Source organism: Pleurodeles waltl, chromosome 2_1 (assembly GCF_031143425.1).
Source record: "Pleurodeles waltl isolate 20211129_DDA chromosome 2_1, aPleWal1.hap1.20221129, whole genome shotgun sequence".
Classification (NCBI taxonomy): Eukaryota; Metazoa; Chordata; class Amphibia; order Caudata; family Salamandridae; genus Pleurodeles; species Pleurodeles waltl.
In genome coordinates this window covers 34,797,529-34,824,844 of record NC_090438.1, presented here as the reverse complement: position 1 = coordinate 34,824,844, position 27,316 = coordinate 34,797,529, and the positions used below count along the sequence as shown (strand labels likewise).

Below are 27,316 nucleotides of genomic sequence, written 5' to 3'. Positions count from 1 at the left end.
AACATTTTATCTCAATCTTCTTTTCGTCAAGGTTTGCCCCAAGTGTCACTCGTGTGAATTTGAACAATTTCGAAGTCAAACTACTTGGGGGGTATAAATTTATTGTCTCTCATTAGTACCTCACTCCCAACCACCGACAACTCATCCAACACCTTTAAGTACGGACATGCTGGTGCATTCACTGAACTCTCTCTTTTACTACCACATTTCACCAAACATACCACTTCTACCAAATTAATATCCTCCTTCATTCCTAGGTGCCACTCTTCTTTTGATACTGAACCCTGAAAAAAAATTAAGTATATGCTCTATACTTGCAACAGCACCTTCTCTCTCTCCCATTTTTCAAGATTTGCTTTGTCCATCTTTTGCCACTCTACAGGCAAAAATGACAAGCAGTCTGCTTAAACATTACGCCATCTAGGAATATATTGTATTGCGTACATGTATTCTTGGAGACAAGAAGCTAATCTTGCAGAACCCTTTCCCGCTCCACCTGGTATCAATATTTTGACTAAAGGTTTGTGGTCTGTGCGCAGTATTATTGATATACCCCAAATGTATGTGCTAAAGTATTACAGCACCCCTGCTGCAGCTAAAGCTTCTCTCTCTCGATGACAGAGTAATTTATTTCACTAGAGGTGAGAGATCTAGATGCAAATGCTACCGTTCTCTCTCTCCTCCACTATGGGATTGAGTCAACACTGCTCCCACTCCTACTGCACTTGCATCCACTGTAATGATAGAGTACTACGTGAAATTAGGATACAAATTTAGCATTACATAACTCATCCCACATAAAACTATGTTTCTTTTTTAACAGCTTTCTTAAGCTTTCTGTTTTGTCTGCAAAATTTTGGAAGAATTTTGAATAATATTCTATGAGACCCATAAAAGATCTTAATTGATCCTTATTAATAGGAGCTGGGGCATCTTTAATGCCTTTCAACAAATCTTTCTTGGTTTCACTCCCTACTAAGAGAGCAAATATCCTAGATACTCAATCTCTTCAACCAAATGTTTACATTTTTGTTTTTTGAGTGTTAAACCACCACTCAAGACTCTATCCAACACCTGTTTTAATACAAAATCGTGAGCTGCTATGGTTTCTCCAACCATCAAGATATCATCTCGAAAAAATATGACATTACTTATTTCTTTAAAAATAGCCATCCTTCTTTGGAAAAAAACCTCTCGGCTGATGACAACCAGAAAGGCATCCTGTTAAACTGAAATATACCTTCCATGGTTATAAGAGCTGTGAGCTTTTTTTGATTCTGGGTATAACTTGATCTGGTGATACACACTCTTCAGATCCACTTTACTGAAAATACACCCTTCCTTAAGCAATACTAATATTCCATTAATATTTGGTAAAGGGAAATTATTAGTTAATATATTATGGTTGACACTGCGCAAGTCCACACAAAATCTTAAACTACCATCTGATTTTTTTGTAATTAATATAGGAGGCTGGCCTGGTTATAATGGGTACGTAAGGTACTTACACCTTATAACAGCTCCAGTTATCCCTTATTAGTGAAATGTAGTCAGTGTCTAGAAGCCAGGCTCTCTAGGGGTAGTGTGGATGAGCAGCCAAGACCTAACTAGGAGACATGCAAAGCTCATGCAATACCACTGTAGTCACACAGTACTCACACAAATGAAAGAAAATACTCAGTGCTACAAAAAATAAAGGTACTTTATTTTGGGGACACAAATGCCAAAAATACCAGAGACTATACTCTCCTAGGAGATAAGTAATACACAAATTATATACACTAGTATGCAGAAATAGCTGTAAAAACAGTTAGAAAACTATGCAAATAGTAAAAATCACAATAGTTAGAAATGGGCTTAGGGGGGGGGAACACAAACCATATACTAAGAAAAAAGTGGAATGCAAAAGTCAGTTTCCCACCTAGGCAAGTGTAGTGTGTAGAGGAGCGCTGGGAGTACTAGAAAACACCAAAAGTAAATAATAGAACCCACCCCAGAGCCCAGGAAAGTAGGAGTAAATCACAGTAACTTTCCTAGAACACACGAGAAAGAAGATAATGCAAAACCAGAAGAGACTACAAGACACCAACAATGGATTTCTGGAACTGAAGACCTGTGGAAGAAGGGGACCAAGTCCAAAGAAGCAATGAAGGGTCCAGGGAGAACAGGAGCCCCTGTTAACCCGGATGATGGTGCCAAAGAGGAACCACTGTTGAGGAACAAGTCAGTATTGCACCCCTGAAGACAGATGCGGTTTCCTGGTTGGTGCAGAAGATTCCCATGCCAGATGGATGAATGCACTCTGGTTTGCGTCGCTGGATTCCGCCAACAAGGAGGGGGAGTCAGAGGGGGCTCTCAGCAACTCGGAGAGCCCTCAGAGGATCAGTCAGCGCGCATAGGAGTCCCACAGCACGGGGACAAAGAAGGTGCAAAAGGAGGCCCACGGAGCACTACACAAAGGAATCCCACGCCCCTGGAGAACCACTTAGGAAGCTGTGTGTCACAAGATAGAGTGCTGGGGGCCCGAGCTGCACGGTGCACAAAGAACTTTGTGGGAGGATGCCAACAAGCCTTGGCAATTGCAAAACACGCAAGGCACGGGGGTTACTGTCTTGTGTGGTGTAAGGAAATGCCTCCTTGGCATGGTTACCCCCTGACTTCTTGCCTTTGCTGATGCTATGTTTTGAATTGAAAGTGTGCTGAGGCCTGCTAACCAGGCCCCAGCACCAGTGTTCGTTCCCTAACCTGTACTTTTGTTTTCACAATTGGCACACCCTGGCATCCAGGTAAGTCCCTTGTAACTGGTACCCCTGGTACCAAGGGCCCTGATGCCAGGGAAGGTCTCTAAGGGCTGCAGCATATCTTATGCCACCCTGGGGACCCCTCACTCAGCACAGACACACTGCTTGCCAGCTTGTGTGTGCTGGTGAGGACAAAACGAGTAAGTCGACATGGCACTCCCCTCAGGGTGCCATGCTAACCTCACACTGCCTATGCAGTATAGATAAGTCACCCCTCTAGCAGGCCTTACAGCCCTAAGGCAGGGTGCACTATACTATAGGTGAGGGCACCAGTGCATGAGCACTGTGCCCCTACAGTGTCCAAGCAAAACCTTAGACATTGTGAGTGCAGGGTAGCCATAAGAGTATATGGTCTGGGAGTCTGTCAAACACAAACTCCACAGCACCATAATGGCTACACTGAAAACTGGGAAGTTTGGTATCAAACTTCTCAGCACAATAAATGCACACTGATGCCAGTGTACATTTTATTGTAAAATACACCACAGAGGGCACCTTAGAGGTGCCCCCTGAAACCTTAACCAACTACCCGTGTAGGCTGACTGGTTTTAGCAGCCTGCCACACTCGAGACATGTTGCTGGCCACATGGGGAGAGTGCCTTTGTCACTCTGTGGCTAGTAACAAAGCCTGCACTGGGTGGAGATGCTATCACCTCCCCCAGGCAGGAGCTGTAACACCTGGCGGTGAGCCTCAAAGGCTCACCCCCTTTGTTCCAGCACCCCAGGGCATTCCAGCTAGTGGAGTGGCCCGCCCCCTCCGGCCACGGCCCCACTTTTGGCGGCAAGGCCGGGGGAAATAATGAGAATAACAAGGAGGAGTCACTGGCCAGTCAGGACAGCCCCTAAGGTGTCCTGAGCTGAGGTGACTCTGACTTTTAGAAATCCTCCATCTTGCAGATGGAGGATTCCCCCAATAGGGATAGGAATGTGACCCCCTCCCCTTGGGAGGAGGCACAAAGAGGGTGTACCCACCCTCAGGGCTAGTAGCCATTGGCTATTAACCCCCCAGACCTAAACACGCCCTTAAATTTAGTATTTAAGGGCTCCCCTGAAACTAGGAACTCAGATTCCTGCAACCTAAGAAGAAGAGGACTGCTGAGCTGAAAAACCCTGCAGAGAAGACGGAGAAACCAACTGCCTTGGCCCCAGCTCTACCGGCCTGTCTCCCCCCTTCGGCAGCGTCGCTTTCCCCAGGACCAGCGACCTCTGAATCCTCAGAGGACTGCCCTGCTCTAAAAGGACCAAGAAACTCCCGAGAACAGCGGCCCTGTTCACCCAAGACTGCAACTTTGTTTCCAAAGGAGCAACTTAAAGACAACAGCGTTTCCCGCCAGAAGCGTGAGACTTGCAACCCTGCACCCGGCGACCCCGACTCGACTGGTGGAGAAACAACACTTCAGGGAGGACCCCCCGGCGACTCCGAGACTATGAGTAACCAAAGTTGTCCCCCCTGAGCCCCCACAGCGACGCCTGCAGAGGGAATCCCGAGGATCCACCTGACCGCGACTGCCTGACTCTCAGATCCCGACGCCTGGAAAAGACCCTGCACCCGCAGCCCCCAGGACCTGAAGGATCGGAACTCCAGTGCAGGAGTAACCCCCAGGAGGCCCTCTCCCTTGCCCAGGTGGTGGCTACCCCGAGGAGCCCCCCCCTTGCCTGCCTGCATCGCTGAAGAGACCCCTTGATCTCCCATTGATTCCAATTGAAAACCCGACGTGTGTTTGCACACTGCACCCGGCCGCCCCCGTGCTGCTGAGGGTGTACTTTCTGTGCTAACTTGTGTCCCCCCCGGTGCCCTACAAAACCCCCCTGGTCTGCCCTCCGAAGACGCGGGTACTTACCTGCTGGCAGACTGGAACCGGGGCACCCCCTTCTCCATTGAAGCCTATGCGTTTTGGGCACCACTTTGAACTCTGCACCTGACCAGCCCTGAGCTGCTGGTGTGGTAACTTTGGGGTTGCTCTGAACCCCCAACGGTGGGCTACCTTGGACCCAAACTTGAACCCCGTAGGTGGTTTACTTACCTGCAAGAACTAACAATTACTTACCTCCCCTAGGAACTGTGAAAATTGCACTAAGTGTCTAGTTTTAAAATAGCTATATGTGTTTTATTTGAAAAGTATATATGCTATTGTGATTATTCAAAGTTCCTAAAGTACGTACCTGCAAGACCTTTCATGCAAAGTATTACCTGTAGAATTTGAACCTGTGGTTCTTAAAATAAACTAAGAAAATATATTTTTCTATACAAAAACCTATTGGCCTGGAATTGTGTCTGAGCTATTTCAAAGTAAGGAATAGTATGCACAGAGTCCAAGGGTTCCCCTTAGAGGTAAGATAGTGGCAAAAAGAGATAATATTAATGCTCTATTTTGTGGTAGTGTGGTTGAGCAGTAGGCTTATCCAAGGAGTAGTGTTAAGCATTTGTTGTACACACACAAGCAATAAATGAGGAACACACACTCAGACAATTCCAGGCCAATAGGTTTTTGTATAGAAAAATATATTTTCTTAGTTTATTTTACATGTAATACTTCAAATGAAAGGTATTGCAGGTAGGTACTTTAGGAACTTTGGGAACTTTGAATCAGCAAAATAGCATATACAGTTTTCACACAAATGACATATAGCTATTTTAAAACTAGACACTTAGTGCAATTTTCAACAGTTCCTGGGGGGAGTAAGAGTTAGTTAGTTTTTGCAGGTAAGTAAACCACCTACGGGGTTTAAGTTTGGGTCCAAGGTAGCCCACCGTTGGGGTTTCAGAGCAACCCCAAAGATACCACACCAGCAGCTCAGGGCTGGTCAGGTGCAGAGGTCAAAGTGGTGCCCAAAACGCATAGGCTTCAATGGAGAAGGGGGTGCCCCGGTTCCAGTCTGCCAGCAGGTAAGTACCCGCGTCTTCGGAGGGCAGACCAGGGGGGTTTTGTAGGGCACCGGGGGGGACACAAGTCAGCACAGAAAGTACACCCTCAGCAGCACGTGGGCGGCCGGGTGCAGTGTGCAAACACGCGTCGGGGAGACCAAGGGGTCTCTTCAGCGATGCTGGCAGGCAAGGGGGGGGCTCCTCGGGGTAGCCACCACCTGGGCAAGGGAGAGGGCCTCCTGGGGGTCACTCCTGCACTGGGGTTCGGATCCTTCAGGTCCTGGGGGCTGCGGGTGCAGAGTCTTTACCAGGCGTCGGGATCTGAGGAACAGGCAGTCGCGGTCAGGGTGAGCCTCGGGATTCCCTCTGCAGGCGTCGCTGTGGGGACTCAGGGGGGGCAACTCTGGCTACTCACGGTCTCGCAGTCGCCGGGGAGTCCTCCCTGAAGTGTTTGTTCTCCACAAGTCGAGCCGGGGGCGTCGGGTGCAGAGTAGCAAGTCTCACGCTTCCGGCGGGAAACACAAGTTGTTTAAAAGTTTCTGCTTTGTTTCAAAGTTGCAGTCTTTGGTGAACAGGGCCGCTGTCCTCAGGAGTTCTTGGTCCTTCTAGAGCAGGGCAGTCCTCTGAGGATTCAGAGGTCGCTGGTCCCCGGGGAAAGCGTCGCTGGAGCATTGTCTTTAGAAGGGGGGAGACAGGCCGGTAGAGCTGGGGCCAAAGCAGTTGGTGTCTCCGTCTTCTCTGCAGGGGTTTTCAGCTTAGCAGTCCTCTTCTTCTTAGGTTGCAGGAATCTGATTTCCTAGGTTCTGGGGTGCCCCTAAATACTGAATTTAGGGGTGTGTTTAGGTCTGGGAGGGCAGTAGCCAATGGCTACTGTCCGTGAGGGTGGCTACACCTTCTTTGTGCCTCCTCCCTGAGGGGAGGGGGGCACATCCCTATCCCTATTGGGGGAATCCTCCATCTGCAAGATGGAGGATTTCTAAAAGTCAGAGTCTCCTCGGCTCAGGACACCTTAGGGGCTGTCCTGACTGGCCAGTGACTCCTCCTTGTTTTTCTCATTATCTCTCCTGGACTTGCCGCCAAAAGTGGGGGCTGTGTCCAGGGGGCGGGCATCTCCACTAGCTGGAGTGCCCTGGGGCATTGTAACACGAAGCCTGAGCCTTTGAGGCTCACTGCTAGGTGTTACAGTTCCTGCAGGGGGAGGTGTGAAGCACCACCACCCAGAGCAGACTTTTGTTTCTGTCCTCAGAGAGCACAAAGGCCCTCACCACATGGGGTCAGAAACTTGTCTCTCAGCAGCAGGCTGGCACAGACCAGTCAGTCCTGCACTGAACAATTGGGTAAAATACAGGGGGCATCTCTAAGATGCCCTCTGTGTGCATTTTTTAATAAATCCAACACTGGCATCAGTGTGGGTTTATTATTCTGAGAAGTTTGATACCAAACTTCCCAGTATTCAGTGTAGCCATTATGGAGCTGTGGAGTTCGTTTTTGACAGACTCCCAGACCATATACTCTTATGGCTACCCTGCACTTACAATGTCTAAGGTTTTGCTTAGACACTGTAGGGGCATAGTGCTCATGCACCTATGCCCTCACCTGTGGTATAGTGCACCCTGCCTTAGGGCTGTAAGGCCTGTTAGAGGGGTGACTTACCTATGCCATAGGCAGTGTGAGGTTGGCATGGCACCCTGAGGGGAGTGCCATGTCGACTTAGTCATTTTCTCCCCACCAGCACACACAAGCTGGCAAGCAGTGTGTCTGTGCTGAGTGAGGGGTCCCTAGGGTGGCATAAGACACGAAACAGCCCTTAGAGACCTTCCCTGGCATCAGGGCCCTTGGAACCAGGGGTACCAGTTACAAGGGACTTACCTGGGTGCCAGGGTTGTGCCAATTGTGGAGACAATGGTACATTTTAGGTGAAAGAACACTGGTGCTGGGGCCTGGTTAGCAGGGTCCCCAGCACACTTCTCAGTCAAGTCAGCATCAGTATCAGGCAAAAAGTGGGGGGTAACTGCAACAGGGAGCCATTTCTTTACATACTGCAACTCTTAAAAGCCTGTGTTTATACGATACAACTTAAATCTCAATATATTATATTCCTTACATATATATTTCCTTACTATGTATTCATTAATCTATATATTTGTTACTTTAGTCCTATCTCACAAGAGGAAAAGAAAAAAAAATACTCTCTCGAAAGCTTTACTCTGTCTCACCATCATCCTATACCTCTATCAATCTAGCCTGTACCTCCATTCTCTGACGCATTCCACACCTATTCCACTACTATGATCTCCAAACTAACCCTTCCCAGACTCTTCCCTCCCCTACCCCTCATGGCTCACCCCAAACCTCAGTTTACTACTATGATCTCCCAAACAACCCTGCTATATTCTCCCTCATTTATCTCTCCTTAACTCATCCCAAACCCCGTTTTACTACTATGACTTCTCCAATCCCTTTATAGGACTCTTCCCTCCTCCATCTCTCCTTTACTCCGCCCAAACCTCATATCGCTACTATGATCTCCCAATTAACACTTATGGATTCTTCCCTCCTCTTTCCTCCAATATTCTTTTCAATCCAATGAACAGACTCAAGTCCTCCGCTCAAATTAAATCATACCTCCCTATACTAATACAGTACTCATATTTCCTCATACTAATCCACCTCTAATCCTTTTGGGTTCCGGAGTAGAGTGCTACTCACCGAAAAGCGATTCAACGCCTCTTAAGGGGTAGTAAGCGCTACATAAATACAATTCCAAAGGTCTAGTAGCTTCTTGATGAGAGATGAAAGAAAAAGGCCAAATCTCAGAAAAAAGTAGTGCCTTCAGATAAGTACTTAATCATGTTGAAGGTGATGAGTAAATTAAATTGCAGAAGTAGTTTTGCAGCTTCAAGGCTTTCTGGAGTTTTTCCAGACCCAGCCACTAGATGGCAGAACAAATGCACAGCATGTGAATCCAGTAAGAATCATGCAGAAAAATAATTAATTGTAGGGACTACATTCCAAAGTTCAAGGTAAATGCCACGCAGCACCTAGTCATTAGGAGACTTGTTTTACTTTTAATATAACAAAGTGCGAAAAGCAGCACCTGCATGGAGATAAAGCCACTAATTAGGCACATGTTTAATGTAGGAAGTTGGCTCTGTATGTGCTATTTCAAAGTAAGGAATAGCATGCACAGAGTCCAAGGGTTCCCCTTAGAGGTAAAATAGTGGTAAAAATAGATAATACTAATGCTCTATTTTGTGGTAGTGTGGTCGAGCAGTAGGCTTATCCAAGGAGTAGTGTTAAGCATTTGTTGTACATACACATAGACAATAAATGAGGTACACACACTCAGAGACAAATCCAGCCAATAAGTTTTGTATAGAAAAATATCTTTTCTTAGTTTATTTTAAGAACCACAGGTTCAAATTTAACATGTAATATCTTGTTTGAAAGGTATTGCAGGTAAGTACATTAGGAACTTTGAATCATTTCAATTGCATGTATACTTTTCAAGTTATTCACAAATAGCTACTTTAAAAGTGGACACAGTGCAATTTTCACAGTTCCTGGGGGAGGTAAGTTTTTGTTAGTTTTACCAGGTAAGTAAGACACTTACAGGGTTCAGTTCTTGGTCCAAGGTAGCCCACCGTTGGGGGTTCAGAGCAACCCCAAAGTCACCACACCAGCAGCTCAGGGCCGGTCAGGTGTAGAGTTCAAAGTGGTGCCCAAAACGCATAGGCTAGAATGGAGAGAAGGGGGTGCCCCGGTTCCGGTCTGCTTGCAGGTAAGTACCCGCGTCTTCGGAGGGCAGACCAGGGGGGTTTTGTAGGGCACCGGGGGGGACACAAGCCCACACAGAAATTTCACCCTCAGCAGCGCGGGGGCGGCCGGGTGCAGTGTAGAAACAAGCGTCGGGTTCGCAATGTTAGTCTATGAGAGATCAACGGATCTCTTCAGCGCTGCAGACAGGCAAGGGGGGGCTTCCTCGGGGAAACCTCCACTTGGGCAAGGGAGAGGGACTCCTGGGGGTCACTTCTCCAGTGAAAGTTCGGTCCTTCAGGTCCTGGGGGCTGCGGGTGCAGGGTCTTTTCCAGGCGTCGGGACTTAGGTTTCAGAGAGTCGCGGTCAGGGGAAGCCTCGGGATTCCCTCTGCAGGCGGCGCTGTGGGGGCTCAGGGGGGACAGGTTTTGGTACTCACAGTCGGAGAGTAGTCCGGGGGTCCTCCCTGAGGTGTTGGTTCTCCACCAGCCGAGTCGGGGTCGCCGGGTGCAGTGTTGCAAGTCTCACGCTTCTTGCGGGGAGTTGCAGGGTTCTTTAAAGCTGCTCCTTGAAACAAAGTTGCAGTCTTTTTGGAGCAGGTCCGCTGTCCTCGGGAGTTTCTTGTCGTCGTCGAAGCAGGGCAGTCCTCAGAGGATTCAGAGGTCGCTGGTCCCTTTGGAAGGCGTCGCTGGAGCAGAGTTCTTTGGAAGGCAGGAGACAGGCCGGTGAGTTTCTGGAGCCAAGGCAGTTGTTGTCTTCTGGTCTTCCTCTGCAGGGGTTTTCAGCTGGGCAGTCCTTCTTGTTGTTGTTGCAGGAATCTAATTTTCTAGGGTTCAGGGTAGCCCTTAAATACTAAATTTAAGGGCGTGTTTAGGTCTGGGGGGTTAGTAGCCAATGGCTACTAGCCCTGAGGGTGGGTACACCCTCTTTGTGCCTCCTCCCGAGGGGAGGGGGTCACAATCCTAACCCTATTGGGGGAATCCTCCATCTGCAAGATGGAGGATTTCTAAAAGTTAGAGTCACCTCAGCTCAGGACACCTTAGGGGCTGTCCTGACTGGCCAGTGACTCCTCCTTGTTGCTTTCTTTGTTCCCTCCAGCCTTGCCGCCAAAAGTGGGGGCCGTGGCCGGAGGGGGCGGGCAACTCCACTAAGCTGGAGTGCCCTGCTGGGCTGTGACAAAGGGGTGAGCCTTTGAGGCTCACCGCCAGGTGTCACAGCTCCTGCCTGGGGGAGGTGTTAGCATCTCCACCCAGTGCAGGCTTTGTTACTGGCCTCAGAGTGACAAAGGCACTCTCCCCATGGGGCCAGCAACATGTCTCTAGTGTGGCAGGCTGCTGGAACTAGTCAGCCTATACAGATAGTCGGTTAAGTTTCAGGGGGCACCTCTAAGGTGCCCTCTGGGGTGTATTTTGCAATAAAATGTACACTGGCATCAGTGTGCATTTATTGTGCTGAGAAGTTTGATACCAAACTTCCCAGTTTTCAGTGTAGCCATTATGGTGCTGTGGAGTTCGTGTTTGACAAACTCCCAGACCATATACTCTTATGGCTACCCTGCACTTACAATGTCTAAGGTTTTGTTTAGACACTGTAGGGGTACCATGCTCATGCACTGGTACCCTCACCTATGGTATAGTACACCCTGCCTTAGGGCTGTAAGGCCTGCTAGAGGGGTGTCTTACCTATACTGCATAGGCAGTGAGAGGCTGGCATGGCACCCTGAGGGGAGTGCCATGTCGACTTACTCGTTTTGTCCTCACTAGCACACACAAGCTGGCAAGCAGTGTGTCTGTGCTGAGTGAGAGGTCTCCAGGGTGGCATAAGACATGCTGCAGCCCTTAGAGACCTTCCTTGGCATCAGGGCCCTTGGTACTAGAAGTACCAGTTACAAGGGACTTATCTGGATGCCAGGGTCTGCCAATTGTGGATACAACAGTACAGGTTAGGGAAAGAACACTGGTGCTGGGGCCTGGTTAGCAGGCCTCAGCACACTTTCAATTGTAAACATAGCATCAGCAAAGGCAAAAAGTCAGGGGGCAACCATGCCAAGGAGGCATTTCCTTACACAACCCCCCCCCCCAAACGAAAGAGGATGAGACTAACCTTTCCCAAGAGAGTCTTCATTTTCTAAGTGGAAGAACCTGGAAAGGCCATCTGCATTGGCATGGGCAGTCCCAGGTCTGTGTTCCACTATAAAGTCCATTCCCTGTAGGGAGATGGACCACCTCAACAGTTTAGGATTTTCACCTTTCATTTGCATCAGCCATTTGAGAGGTCTGTGGTCAGTTTGAACTAGGAAGTGAGTCCCAAAGAGGTATGGTCTCAGCTTCTTCAGGGACCAAACCACAGCAAAGGCCTCCCTCTCAATGACACTCCAACGCTGCTCCCTGGGGAGTAACCTCCTGCTAATGAAAGCAACAGGCTGGTCAAGGCCATCATCATTTGTTTGGGACAAAACTGCCCCTATCCCATGTTCAGAGGCATCTGTCTGCACAATGAACTGCTTAGAATAATCTGGAGCTTTTAGAACTGGTGCTGAGCACATCGCTTGTTTCAGGGTGTCAAAGGCCTGTTGTCATTCCACAGTCCAGTTCACTTTCTTGGGCATTTTCTTGGAGGTGAGTTCAGTGAGGGCTGTCACAATGGATCCATATCCCTTCACAAACCTCCTGTAATACCCAGTCAAGCCAAGGAATGCCCTGACTTGAGTCTGGGTTTTTGGAGCTACCCAGTCCAGAATAGTCTGGATCTTGGGTTGGAGTGGCTGAACTTGGCCTCCACCTACAAGGTGGCCCAAGTAAACCACAGTTCCCTGCCCTATCTGGCATTTGGATGCCTTGATAGAGAGGCCTGCAGATTGCAGAGCCTTCAAAACCTTCTTCAGGTGGACCAGGTGATCCTGCCAGGTGGAGCTAAAGACAGCAATATCATCAAGATAAGCTGTGCTAAAGGACTCCAAGCCAGCAAGGACTTGATTCACCAACCTTTGGAAGGTGGCAGGGGCATTCTTTAAACCAAAGGGCATAACAGTAAACTGATAATGCCCATCAGGTGTGGAGAATGCTGTTTTCTCTTTTGCTCCAGGTGCCATTTTTATTTGCCAGTACCCTGCTGTCAAGTCAAAGGTACTTAAGAATTTGGCAGCACCTAATTTATCTATGAGCTCATCAGCTCTAGGAATTGGATGAGCATCTGTCTTGGTGACAGAATTGAGCCCTCTGTAGTCCACACAAAACCTCATCTCTTTCTTTCCATCTTTGGTGTGAGGTTTGGGGACTAAGACCACTGGGCTAGCCCAGGGGCTGTCAGAGCGCTCAATTACTCCCAATTCCAGCATCTTGTGGACTTCCACCTTGATGCTTTCCTTAACATGGTCAGACTGTCTAAAAATTTTGTTTTTGACAGGCATGCTGTCTCCTGTGTCCACATCATGGGTACACAGGTGTGTCTGACCAGGGGTTAAGGAGAAGAGTTCAGGAAACTGTTGTAGGACTCTCCTACAATCAGCTTGCTGTTGGCCAGAGAGGGTGTCTGAGTAGATCACTCCATCTACTGAGCCATCTTTTGGGTCTGATGACAGAAGATCAGGGAGAGGTTCACTCTCTGCCTCCTGATCCTCATCTGTTACCATCAACAGATTCACATCAGCCCTGTCATGGAAGAGCTTAAGGCGGTTCACATGGATCACACTCTTGGGGCTCCTGCTTGTGCCCAGGTCCACCAGGTAGGTGACCTGACTCTTCCTTTCTAGCACTGGGTAAGGGCCACTCCATTTGTCCTGGAATGCCCTGGGAGCCACAGGATCCAGAAACCAGACTTTCTGCCCTGGTTGGAACTCAACCAGTGCAGCCTTTTGGTCATACCAAAACTTCTGGAGCTGTTGGCTGGCCTCAAGGTTTTTGGTTGCCTTTTCCATGTACTCTGCCATTCTAGAGCGAAGGCCAAGTACATAGTCCACTATGTCTTGTTTAGGCTCATGAAGAGGTCTCTCCCAGCCTTCTTTTACAAGAGCAAGTGGTCCCCTTACAGGGTGGCCAAACAGAAGTTCAAAGGGTGAGAATCCTACTCCCTTCTGTGGCACCTCTCTGTAAGCGAAAAGCAGACATGGCAAGAGGACATCCCATCTCCTTTTGAGTTTTTCTGGGAGCCCCATGATCATGCCTTTTAATGTCTTGTTGAATCTCTCAACTAAGCCATTAGTTTGTGGATGGTATGGTGTAGTGAATTTGTAAGTCACTCCACACTCATTCCACATGTGCTTTAGGTATGCTGACATGAAGTTGGTACCTCTGTCAGACACCACCTCCTTAGGGAAACCCACTCTGGTAAAGATACCAATGAGGGCCTTGGCTACTGCAGGGGCAGTAGTCGACCTAAGGGGAATAGCTTCAGGATACCTAGTAGCATGATCCACTACTACTAGGATGTACATATTTCCTGAGGCTGTGGGAGGTTCTAGTGGACCAACTATGTCCACTCCCACTCTTTCAAAGGGGACCCCCACCACTGGAAGTGGAATGAGGGGGGCCTTTGGGTGCCCACCTGTCTTACCACTGGATTGACAGGTGGGGCAGGAGAGGCAAAACTCCTTAACCTTCTGGGACATATTGGGCCAGTAGAAGTGGTTGACTAACCTCTCCCACGTCTTGGTTTGTCCCAAATGCCCAGCAAGGGGAATATCATGGGCTAAGGTCAGAATAAACTCTCTGAACGACTGAGGCACTACCACTCTCCTAGTGGCACCAGGTTTGGGGTCTCTGGCCTCAGTGTACAGGAGTCCATCTTCCCAATAGACCCTATGTGTTCCATTTTTCTTGCCCTTGGACTCTTCAGCAGCTTGCTGCCTAAGGCCTTCAAGAGAGGGACAGGTTTCTTGTCCCTTACACAGTTCCTCCCTTGAGGGTCCCCCTGGGCCTAAGAGCTCAACCTGATAAGGTTCAAGTTCCAAAGGCTCAGTTCCCTCAGAGGGCAGAACTTCTTCCTGAGAAGAGAGGTTCCCTTTTTCTGACTGTGTTGCAGTTGGTTTCCCAACTGACTTTCCTTTTCTCTTGGTAGGCTGGGCCATTTTTCCAGACTCCAGCTCTACTTTTTCACCCTGTGCCTTGCATTGTGCTCTTGTTTTTACACACACCAGTTCAGGGATACCCAGCATGGCTGCATGGGTCTTTAGCTCTACCTCAGCCCATGCTGAGGACTCCAGGTCATTTCCAAGCAGACAGTCTACTGGGATGTTTGAGGAGACCACCACCTGTTTCAGGCCATTGACCCCTCCCCATTCTAAAGTTACCATTGCCATGGGATGTGCTTTAGTTTGATTGTCAGCATTGGTGACTGTATAAGTTTTTCCAGTCAGGTATTGGCCAGGGGAAACCAGTTTCTCTGTCACCATGGTGACACTGGCACCTGTATCCCTCAGGCCCTCTACACTTGTCCCATTAATAAAGAGCTGCTGCCTGTATTTTTGCATGTTAGGGGGCCAGGCAGCTAGTGTGGCTAAATCCACCCCACCCTCAGAGACTAGAGTAGCTTCAGTGTGGACCCTGATTTGCTCTGGGCACACTGTTGATCCCACTTGGAGACTAGCCATTCCAGTGTTACCTGGATTGGAGTTTGGAGTGGAACTTTTCTTGGGACAGGCCTTGTCTCCAGTTTGGTGTCCAGACTGACTACAGTTTCGACACCAGGCCTTTTTGGGATCAAAGTTTTTACCCTTGTACCCAGGATTGTTTTGTGAAGAGGCTCTGGGCCCACCCTCCTGTGCAGGTTTTTGGGGGCCTGTGGAAGACTCTTGACTATTTTTATTTTTGGCTGTCTCACCACCTTTCCCCTGGGGAGGTTTTGTGACCCCTTTCTTTTGGTCACCCCCTGTGGAAGTTTTGGACACCCTAGTCTTGACCCAATGGTCCGCCTTCTTTCCCAATTCTTGGGGAGAAATTGGTCCTAGGTCTACCAGATGCTGATGCAGTTTATCATTGAAACAATTACTTAACAGGTGTTCTTTCACAAATAAATTGTACAGCCCATCATAATTACTTACACCACTGCCTTGAATCCAACCATCTAGTGTTTTTACTGAGTAGTCTACAAAGTCAACCCAGGTCTGGCTCGAGGATTTTTGAGCCCCCCTGAATCTAATCCTATACTCCTCAGTGGAGAATCCAAAGCCCTCAATCAGGGTACCCTTCATGAGGTCATAAGATTCTGCATCTTTTCCAGAGAGTGTGAGGAGTCTATCCCTACACTTTCCTGTGAACATTTCCCAAAGGAGAGCACCCCAGTGAGATCTGTTCACTTTTCTGGTTACACAAGCCCTCTCAAAAGCTGTGAACCATTTGGTGATGTCATCACCATCTTCATATTTAGTTACAATCCCTTTAGGGATTTTCAACATGTCAGGAGAATCTCTGACCCTATTTATGTTGCTGCCACCATTGATGGGTCCTAGGCCCATCTCTTGTCTTTCCCTCTCTATGGCTAGGATCTGTCTTTCCAAAGCCAATCTTTTGGCCATCCTGGCTAACTGGATGTCCTCTTCACTGGAGTTATCCTCAGTGATTTCAGAGGTGTTGGTCTCTCCTGTGAGGGAACCAGCATCTCTGACTATTATTTTTGGAGTCAGGGTTTGAGAGACCCTGTTCTCCCTAGATAGGACTGGTAGGGGGGAATTGTCCTCCAAGTCACTATCCTCTTCCTCTGAGTTGCCACCCTCAGAGGGGTTGGCCTTTTCAAACTCTGCCAAAAGCTCCTGGAGCTGTATTTTGGTAGGTTTGGGGCCCATTGTTATTTTCTTTATTTTACAGAGTGACCTTAGCTCCCTCATCTTAAGATGGAGGTAAGGTGTGGTGTCGAGTTCCACCACAGTCACATCTGTGCTAGACATTTTGCTTCTAAAAGTTGGAATACTTTTTAAGAATCTACAACTGGTTCTAGAATCTAATTCAAACTTTTACAAACTTTTAAACTCTAAAATAAATGCTAAACAGGATCTAACACAAGGCCCTAGCAGGTCTTTTAAGAATTTAGAAAACTTTTCAAATTGCAAAAATCAATTTCTAATGACAATTTTGGAATTTGTCGTGTGATCAGGTATTGGCTGAGTAGTCCAGCAAATGCAAAGTCTTGTACCCCACTGCTGATCCACCAATGTAGGAAGTTGGCTCTGTATGTGCTATTTCAAAGTAAGGAATAGCATGCACAGAGTCCAAGGGTTCCCCTTAGAGGTAAAATAGTGGTAAAAATAGATAATACTAATGCTCTATTTTGTGGTAGTGTGGTCGAGCAGTAGGCTTATCCAAGGAGTAGTGTTAAGCATTTGTTGTACATACACATAGACAATAAATGAGGTACACACACTCAGAGACAAATCCAGCCAATAAGTTTTGTATAGAAAAATATCTTTTCTTAGTTTATTTTAAGAACCACAGGTTCAAATTTAACATGTAATATCTTGTTTGAAAGGTATTGCAGGTAAGTACATTAGGAACTTTGAATCATTTCAATTGCATGTATACTTTTCAAGTTATTCACAAATAGCTACTTTAAAAGTGGACACTTAGTGCAATTTTCACAGTTCCTGGGGGAGGTAAGTTTTTGTTAGTTTTACCAGGTAAGTAAGACACTTACAGGATTCAGTTCTTGGTCCAAGGTAGCCCACCGTTGGGGGTTCAGAGCAACCCCAAAGTCACCACACCAGCAGCTCAGGGCCGGTCAGGTGTAGAGTTCAAAGTGGTGCCCAAAACGCATAGGCTAGAATGGAGAGAAGGGGGTGCCCCGGTTCCGGTCTGCTTGCAGGTAAGTACCCGCGTCTTCGGAGGGCAGACCAGGGGGGTTTTGTAGGGCACCGGGGGGGACACAAGCCCACACAGAAATTTCACCCTCAGCAGCGCGGGGGCGGCCGGGTGCAGTGTAGAAACAAGCGTCGGGTTCGCAATGTTAGTCTATGAGAGATCAACGGATCTCTTCAGCGCTGCAGACAGGCAAGGGGGGGCTTCCTCGGGGAAACCTCCACTTGGGCAAGGGAGAGGGACTCCTGGGGGTCACTTCTCCAGTGAAAGTCCGGTCCTTCAGGTCCTGGGGGCTGCGGGTGCAGGGTCTTTTCCAGGCGTCGGGACTTAGGTTTCAGAGAGTCGCGGTCAGGGGAAGCCTCGGGATTCCCTCTGCAGGCGGCGCTGTGGGGGCTCAGGGGGGACAGGTTTTGGTACTCACAGTCGTAGAGTAGTCCAGGGGTCCTCCCTGAGGTGTTGGTTCTCCACCAGCCGAGTCGGGGTCGCCGGGTGCAGTGTTGCAAGTCTCACGCTTCTTGCGGGGAGTTGCAGGGTTCTTTAAAGCTGCTCCTTGAAACAAAGTTGCAGTCTTTTTGGAGCAGGTCCGCTGTCCTCGGGAGTTTCTTGTCGTCGTCGAAGCAGGGCAGTCCTCAGAGGATTCAGAGGTCGCTGGTCCCTTTGGAAGGCGTCGCTCGAGCAGAGTTCTTTGGAAGGCAGGAGACAGGCCGGTGAGTTTCTGGAGCCAAGGCAGTTGTTGTCTTCTGGTCTTCCTCTGCAGGGGTTTTCAGCTGGGCAGTCCTTCTTCTTGTTGTTGCAGGAATCTAATTTTCTAGGGTTCAGGGTAGCCCTTAAATACTAAATTTAAGGGCGTGTTTAGGTCTGGGGGGTTAGTAGCCAATGGCTACTAGCCCTGAGGGTGGGTACACCCTCTTTGTGCCTCCTCCCGAGGGGAGGGGGTCACAATCCTAACCCTATTGGGGGAATCCTCCATCTGCAAGATGGAGGATTTCTAAAAGTTAGAGTCACCTCAGCTCAGGACACCTTAGGGGCTGTCCTGACTGGCCAGTGACTCCTCCTTGTTGCTTTCTTTGTTCCCTCCAGCCTTGCCGCCAAAAGTGGGGGCCGTGGCCGGAGGGGGCGGGCAACTCCACTAAGCTGGAGTGCCCTGCTGGGCTGTGACAAAGGGGTGAGCCTTTGAGGCTCACCGCCAGGTGTCACAGCTCCTGCCTGGGGGAGGTGTTAGCATCTCCACCCAGTGCAGGCTTTGTTACTGGCCTCAGAGTGACAAAGGCACTCTCCCCATGGGGCCAGCAACATGTCTCTAGTGTGGCAGGCTGCTGGAACTAGTCAGCCTATACAGATAGTCGGTTAAGTTTCAGGGGGCACCTCTAAGGTGCCCTCTGGGGTGTATTTTGCAATAAAATGTACACTGGCATCAGTGTGCATTTATTGTGCTGAGAAGTTTGATACCAAACTTCCCAGTTTTCAGTGTAGCCATTATGGTGCTGTGGAGTTCGTGTTTGACAAACTCCCAGACCATATACTCTTATGGCTACCCTGCACTTACAATGTCTAAGGTTTTGTTTAGACACTGTAGGGGTACCATGCTCATGCACTGGTACCCTCACCTATGGTATAGTACACCCTGCCTTAGGGCTGTAAGGCCTGCTAGAGGGGTGTCTTACCTATACTGCATAGGCAGTGAGAGGCTGGCATGGCACCCTGAGGGGAGTGCCATGTCGACTTACTCGTTTTGTCCTCACTAGCACACACAAGCTGGCAAGCAGTGTGTCTGTGCTGAGTGAGAGGTCTCCAGGGTGGCATAAGACATGCTGCAGCCCTTAGAGACCTTCCTTGGCATCAGGGCCCTTGGTACTAGAAGTACCAGTTACAAGGGACTTATCTGGATGCCAGGGTCTGCCAATTGTGGATACAACAGTACAGGTTAGGGAAAGAACACTGGTGCTGGGGCCTGGTTAGCAGGCCTCAGCACACTTTCAATTGTAAACATAGCATCAGCAAAGGCAAAAAGTCAGGGGGCAACCATGCCAAGGAGGCATTTCCTTACATTTAAATATTTTCATTTTGTGTTCTATGCACTGCAGCCAGCAATCACTGCCCAGTTTTGATAAGTAGCCATGCTATCGCTGACAAGGCATTCCTGGAGGCCCACAGCCAGGAATTCTGTTTGCTACACTTAATGAGATTGGTCCTTACCAGGTTCAGCCTTAGTTTCAGAGCTTCGTGCATCAGTTGCTTTGCTTTGCAGTCATCCGGGTACTGATCCTCACGCCAATTCGTAACGATCTAAGAAAGAGGATCAAAAGTCTGTTATTAAGGTGAATATTTTTAACACTACAAGCAATCCAAAAATCACATTCTGACAAGACATGCGGTTTATGGAAGATCCCATCCCACTGCCAGACAGCACTACGTGACCCAAGAGATACAAAACACCCAAATTCCTGTTCAACTTGCCACAGATTGACATGTGGGAGGAATCTAGGGATTGATTTACCAACATAACTTAAAAGCAGTTGAGATCTGAATCTACTGTACGCTCTTATCAAATGTAATATTTTCCAGATAAAGGTCTCATATTGCACAAAAACCCAAGCTAATGACCTGTTGCAGTTTAAGACCTGAGACTGATCTCTTAAGTTCATCAAAAGAGGGTAAACACGTAAAATTTCACTCTTTAGTTGGTGAGGATAAAGAGATGCTGAGGAACACTGGCCCAGTCTCCTACATGAACTATACCGTGGATGCTCCTAACTAAATCTGAAAACAAGGCAGTAACATGAGGCTTTTTCTTGCGGTGCCAGGGTAATCAGAGGTTACTTCGCATGAATCGTAACATATACTGTTAGGTACCACTGGTGCCCTGCGGCCATAATTACAATGTATTCTAAGTAAACTGGGCTGGGCTGTCCAGATGTAAACATATGACACCAGCGCTGAGATCTTGCCATTGGCCGTCTATGAAATGCAGGACAAAGTTCAGGGCCACCGCAAGTGTTCACTAGATGACAGAAGTTTGAAAGCATTAGATCAACAGCCACATATGCTGCAAACACAGTTTAGTCAGAGACAGCATCAAGGATGAGTAAACGTCTTCCTTTGAGCTTTAAGAGGACTTCTGTGTGATAAAATTAAAAAGTTGTTTAAGCTATTCTCTTTAACAAGAGATTATGCAGTTCCCTATTTTAAGGGTAATGCTGTTTTTCCAGGCGGGCTGAGTCATGTTGGGACCTTGCCCCCAGTGTTTAGCTGATTGTACCTTACTTTTGTGCGGACGCTGACTTGTTGAGTGTAGAGAGCAAAGACATTTTGCATGTGCTATGCCTCAATAAATACAAACAACATTTCATAGTAATAGAAGTGCTCAGTTTTAGCACTTAACTCTTTAACGAGATGAGCACACAAACACTTCCGCCAGATGTACTGTGGGTTAGAAAATCAGGATGCAGGATGCACGCGTGAATAACATTTACTATACCTGTGCCCAGCATGTTCTCGGCCAGAGGTCTCACTCTAAACACGAATGCAGCTCCGGACAGACAAGTGCTGCGCTTCAGCTTAACAACGAGCCCGCGCTTTTCTGTAGAGTAACTGCTGATGTGGCGCAGGAACCAACACTAAAGACCTAACTATTCCTACAGTTGCTTCGAATAGGAATGCAACCTTCTAGAGGTTTCTGTTGTAGTGAATTACTTTCGATAATATGGTGGAAAGAGCTTATGAATGCACGTCGTGCCAATACGAAACCCAAAAATGCAAAAAAAAACGAACAAAACAAGGCACTGAAAACCTGTCCTTTCACTGGAAAGGAATGCGTATCACTTACCAGTCTAGTCAAGCCTGCTAACTCTGACGCAGATACAGGCATCCAGACCTGCTTGTGTTACTCAGTAAGCAGACTGCTACGCCAGAAAGCGCTGGGACACTGTTGTACGTCAGTGAATAAACCTTAGGGTGTCCAGATTAATTCACATCAGAAAATACATATATGCATGCCCTGAAGAAGTTCATTTGAATGAAACAAATTGGCTGTTTGCTCTGTAGCTTTTTACTGGAACTGATTAAAGAAAACGTATGAACTGTACCAAGATTAGGTTATCATGCCTCTATGTACTCGACCTGGCGAATGCCTGAATTTCATTTGATTGACTTTCTCCTCATTGATATTTTGTACCAGTACACCCGACTGTACATTAAACCAAAACAGAAGCAGTGGGATACATCTCAGAACCCACTGGGATCAGGGAGACCTCCCTCCAGCTTAGTAGATGGAATTCCAGCCCAGGTACTGAAATTTATAATTCCCAAGACTTCCAAAGTGTGGCTAGAGGGTTATGTACCAGCAGCACATGGCAAAAGGACCAGGTCAAAACAGAGCAGGCTCAATATTCTTGGTGAATGAAAGGAATTCAGTAGAGCATGGGCATGGCTCCAATGAAAGGGAGAGGTTTCGTAGGGCTCTACCCTAAGCTAAGCTGATTGGGGCATGTCTGTCATTACATGCAGTAGCCGGTGGCAGAGAGAGGACCATGTCAAGGTGCACTAGTACACACCTGCCATATCCTTCCTCATAAGTAACCTTTCTGAGGTCTACGCAGAAGCTGCCAGTTCATACAAGCCGCAACTTGCAGAGAGACGGGAAATAGGTTTGTAATTGGAACTATGCTGAAGAACGCCAGCCCTTACATCACATCACAGTGGAGAGGAGACGTGGAGCTGTAACTAAATGGCCATGCTGACAAGGTTCACCCTTACCTGTTGCACCTGGCTGTAGAGAGAAGTTAGAAGCCCTTCACGCTGCTCATCCTGTCCTTTCAGACAAGTCAGCACCAGGGACAAAAAGGGCTGCTGGCTCAGGAGGGACATGCTGTCAAGGAGGAGAAAACACAAATTAACACCACGGAAGAAAGCACCTACAAACCCCCTCTTCGTCAAAGCAAAGGTGCAACTTACCTCTTCTGCTTCTGACGATCCCGCTCCTTCCTGGAAGAGGATCCCAAGTGTTGCCCTTTCTCCAGCTCTTCGCCTGCAGCCTTCAGAACGTGGCCCTGGACTGATGTGGGAAGCTTAGCTATCAGAGGTGCCACAAGCCACACACCCGACCTCTCCAAAGCACTGGGACCACAGATTTCAAAAACAATAACAATGTTAAAAACATCAAATGCAAAAATCACAGGATAATGTTTTAGGCATTTTATGCTTTTGACAAAAAAAGCACAATAAATGACAGAAAAAACAGACCTGTACTGCGGGAGAGGTCATTAAAATGAGCCTCAGAGGAAGGTTGAAACTCTTGGATTCTCCACCTCACTGGCTAAACTTCAGGTCATGAAAATGAGGAGGATGAGTTAAATGTGGTCTATGGAAGTTTCTATTCACTGTCGATTGCTGTACTAATGTATGTTAACATTAACTACTGAGGGCGCCAGCCTCATGTCAGGGAACACTTCAAGTATGGGAATCTGTGAAAGATCCAGTGCTGGAGAAGCAGTGGTAAAGCAGGCAAGCACCTCTGTGCCTGCACAAACAAAGCAATGCTCGTCTATGGTCTTTGTTTTTCTCTACAGAGCAGCTGAGCTGAAGGAAAAGCTTGCTTCCTTAACAGGCTCAGTTATTTTATGTGTCCCTGGTGCAAATTCATTAGAGGACATCCCAGAATATCTTGCCTCACTCTGGTCATAGCATAATGGTGTTTCAAGAATTCAGAATTGGCACAGACTGACTAGGATAACTTCAGCAGAGGCACAATCTTTGTTGTGGTTCTGTCTCAAGCTTCTCAGGAGTTGATAATGGCTCGGTATTGAACATGTTCCGAGATTATAGCAAAGGCACAAATTGTCTGACCATTTGTGGGTGTCACCCTCATCCTGCGGGATCTCCACTGGCTCCCTCTTGCTGGCCGGCAGTACCTTCAAAACAAACTGCATCATTTACAAAGCCATAATAGCCCGCTAATCTTGAAGACAAGATCATCGTCTCTGGTGGTTCTCAGCACACGTGCAGCCAGGACACCATCCAACTGAAGACTAAAATGTATAAAAAAGAAAAAAGGCAACAGACCTTTTTCATCTATGTACCCAGGATCTGGGCCAACATCAGGACCGCCCCAATCCCTCTCCAATTGAGAGAAGAGTTGAAGAGTCATTTCTTTAAAGGACACTACTTCACGATGCATTAACCATCCATAACCCAGCTACCCCTCCTATTGTTCACTGACTTTATGCTCGTCTTTGACCCTGTCCAGCGCTCCGCCGTGGATGTGAGTAAACTGCAAAATCATGAAAAACAATACAGAAACAAAAAGGCAGGGACTGTGTTCAGAATCCTTGTTCCCCAAAAGGGGAAATTAACAGCCCTATTTGACATTGCACGGTATATGATGCAGCTTCAGTGATGCTTATCTGCACCATTTCCAGCTTTTCTTTGCTTTTCCAAACAGAATTAAAATGAGCCTTTATAGCCAGGGGGTTTCGTACATTATTTCACCTGAATTGTATTTAAACACTTAAAAAAACAGGACATTTTGCTTTAAGTATGCATGTTTACTTTACAAATCCACTTTTTAAAGTGGGATGTCCACTGCACTTACATCTGTTTTAAGATATCACATGCAGGCACAAATGTTCTATTGTTTATGATTATCAAAAACAAGCATTGGCAAAGACAATAGGTAGCACCTTTGACACCTATTGGATTTACCGATATTTTTTTTTAGCTACGCTGCAAAGCAACAATTGAGTGGGTGGGAGAATGGAGAAGCAACATAGGAGGGGATGCAAAAGCAACAGGATGGGGGCTGGAGGGAACGAGTAAGCAGCACAGGAGGCTGGGAACAGAAGAAATGGGGTGTGATAAAGGGGAAAGCAATGAAGAGAAGCACACAGGCGAGTGCAAGCGAGAAGAGGGTGGGGAGCAGCAGTCAGATAACAGAGAGAAACCGAGTGCAGGGGGAAGAGACAAACATGAGGGAAAACTAAAAAACAAACAATCCAATGTCGTGCTTCATACAAAAGAAAAAACTAGTGTTTGAAAAGGAAGCAGTAATGCCAGCCAATCACAGCGGCTGTTAAACAGGCGATGCACCATTGGAGGGACAAACACAAGATTGACAAGCTGGGACACTAATAAGAAGCAGGCAAATGAGAGGGACAAGGAAAGCCAACCACTGGTAAGCAAAGGCAGGCTCCAAGTCCCTCTATGTTCTTGGTAAGACACCAGACAATGCAGGCACCGTCCAATAGGCACAACCTAAAAGAATAAATGATTCAGAAGCAAACAATGCATAGCCAAAAACAGAGCAAATATTCATTGGGTTCATCTGCACTAAGAACAGGTAGTTTATTTAGGGAAGGAAGAAGGTATTCTCACCCACATCACTAAACCTTTTTGTTGTTAATAAGTAGGAGCGCTAGTCTGAGATCTCCTTATGAAGAGAGTGAAAGGAAGAGAGGGAGCTAGGAGTGTTCTTTCAGTGATAGAAGTGAGGGAGAGCAGTCTCCTTAGAACAGATTATGGAGGGTTATGTGCCAGCAGCAATCGGCAGCACTGTTGGTTGAATGGCCACTCGGTGCACTGTACGCCAGATACCAACCTAAGGATGGGCTTGGCTTTGTTATTGATGGACGTTGAGCTGGTGGAGCCTCCGTTGGCAGCTGAGTTCACAGAGTTGATTTCTGCTGATTGTTGAAATACATCTATTGTGGCTTTGGCGATATTCTCCAACAATGAATTCATCTCCTGAGCAAACAGAGAAGGTCCTGAGCAAGACAACATGGCAATACGAACTGATCTACAGTATTCAACACAAAATAATCAAATACAGCACAATCCAATCAAACATTTTGTCAAAATACATGCCAATACAACCACTATATCCTCCCACACAAAATAAAAACAGCATGCTTCCACAAAGCCACCTTTATAGTCTCACTCGACAATCACTACCATCAGAAGACATCCACAAGTGAAGTGCATCACTGCCAAACAACCACCCCCAAACACAACCACCACCAAGAAAAAGCAAACAAGCACAGTCACACAAGTCAATGACTACCAGGTTAACAAGCAAAACGTCCTTCGTATATTTCTTTCAACTAAGGAGATGTTGGGGACATCGGTAAAACGATGATTATAGATTCAAAAAGGGAAGCAATTACAGTTTCAGAATTCGTACAAGTAGACTCACCTTACAATCATACATAATCACTAGCAACGCATACGATTAATCATTCAACATGAGGTGTAAAATTATTCGGATCACAATTCATATATTTGTAAGAACATTCCATGCTCTCGTAACTTCTCATTCTTAAAAATTGTGTATAAGGCAAGCAAGAAAAGGGACCTGATGCAGATCCAAGTCAACATTAACGAGGATGCAGAACCTAACTTTTTAATGCATCTGCACAAGACAACCACCTGCGAAGCTACGTGCGAATTTAGTTTATTGTATAGAAAATATATCAATTACAGTAATAAATGCATTAAAATGGATAAATCACCCGAGCAATTAAAATACATGTTATTTAAACTAATAATGTGGTCAATGGATTGGTCTTTGTAGCCGTAAAGCCTGCATTTCCTCGACAGTGGGCATTGCGCAATCCCTGATCCCTCAAATTCGGCAATCAGTATATAAATCAGCATAAATCGTGAATCCTTATTTTATAAACAGTCTCTAGGTTGGAGTGTAAATATTCCTGATATTTTTTTAAGTAGCTATCAATTATATAGTTTGTGCTTATAGGTCTGCATGTGGCCAAGTCTCTCATTCTGTGGCAGAGCTTGAGTATTTTCTTTATGAGCACCTTACACCCACAGCAAGTCCTGTGTGTAAGCGAGGCGCAAATCTGTAGGAATGGCAACAATTCCTTTTATTTCTTCCATTTTGGGGCATTTGCCGTGGTTCTTCTGCAATTACAGTTTTACAGGGCTCCTTTCTGCAAAGCTGTCAATGAGGTTAAAGACCATTCAAGATGTAGCTTGCAGTGTGAAGTGGTCAAACGCAAGTTCAATATGGATCCCATCTCTCTCATAGATCTTATCCAGCTCAATGTCTTCATTTTGAGAACTACGGTTGCATATAGATGTGAAGGAATGAGCTTCGAGTTGATTGCTGTGACTGATTGTCCAATTGTACAAGCACTTAACAAAGGTTTAAACTTTGTACCTACACCTAAAATTTATCTCTTCAAAACTAGAACAGAAATAGCGGGTCTGTTTCACAAAATCCACCTGAAAACGTTCTTTCTAGGCAAAGATTTTGAGGCACCAGAACAAAATACAGGACTACGTCTGAAATCCGTCTTCTGTCCGACAGCGGGGCAGATGCCACCTGAGGTCCTGGCATTTGAGAAGTCAGTGTCTCTAAAAATTAGTGGACTCTCCGAGACACCAAACAAGGTGTAACACAACATGAGCAACGATGAGCTCATGGCTTTGAAAGGTCTGACATCGGACCCAACTATTATCATAAAACCAGCAGACAAAGGCGGAGCTACAGTAATTTTACCACAGAAGATGTATAGAGACGAATGCGAGCGATTATTGGGTAACACCCAACATTATAAACGGTTGGCCCGAGACCCCACCCCTGACATCCAAGAGGAAATCTCCTTCCAGGTGACTAAAGGTATGGAGAATGACTGGCTCACTGAGCACGAAGTGGCCTTCCTGGTACAAGCAAATCCAAGGATCACCTATTTCTACATTCTGCCTAAGGTACATAAAGATAAGATCCCCCCCCGGCAGACCAATGGTATCCGGGATTGGCTCAGTGTTAGAGCCTCTCTCCAAGTTTGTAGATTTCTTCCTACAACCATTAGTGAAAAGAATTCCAACCTACCTCAAGGACACTACCGATGTTCTGCAACTACTTAAGTCTGTACCTTTTGATAAAACCAAAGAACTCCTGATCACACAAGACGTGGAATCCTTATATACTAACATCCCCCAAGAGGCCACGCTGGAGGTGATCAGTAATCTGCTCGAAGCCAATAGAGAAGAGTCATGCACGCCCCCTGAATTTATACTGGATCTAGAGCATCTAGCACTCATGAGGAACTACTTTAAATTTGAAGAGAGTTTCTTCTTATAAACACAAGGAACAT

At 47.0% G+C, this 27,316-nt stretch overlaps 1 protein-coding gene across 13 annotated transcripts in view; it reads right to left on the bottom strand.

Moving 5' to 3' along the window:
• The window catches only part of MED12 (mediator complex subunit 12), a 786,294-nt gene that overhangs the window by 307,809 nt on the left and 451,169 nt on the right, over positions 1–27,316 (bottom strand). For all 13 annotated transcript variants that reach the window (XM_069209253.1, XM_069209261.1, XM_069209285.1 and 10 more), the window contains 4 exons: positions 24,799–24,944; positions 22,161–22,322; positions 21,963–22,074; positions 19,404–19,493 (listed from right to left, as the gene is read on the bottom strand). In XM_069209253.1, the coding sequence (XP_069065354.1) occupies positions 19,404–19,493; positions 21,963–22,074; positions 22,161–22,322; positions 24,799–24,944 (510 nt within the window). The remainder of the gene's footprint in view (positions 1–19,403; positions 19,494–21,962; positions 22,075–22,160; positions 22,323–24,798; positions 24,945–27,316) is intronic.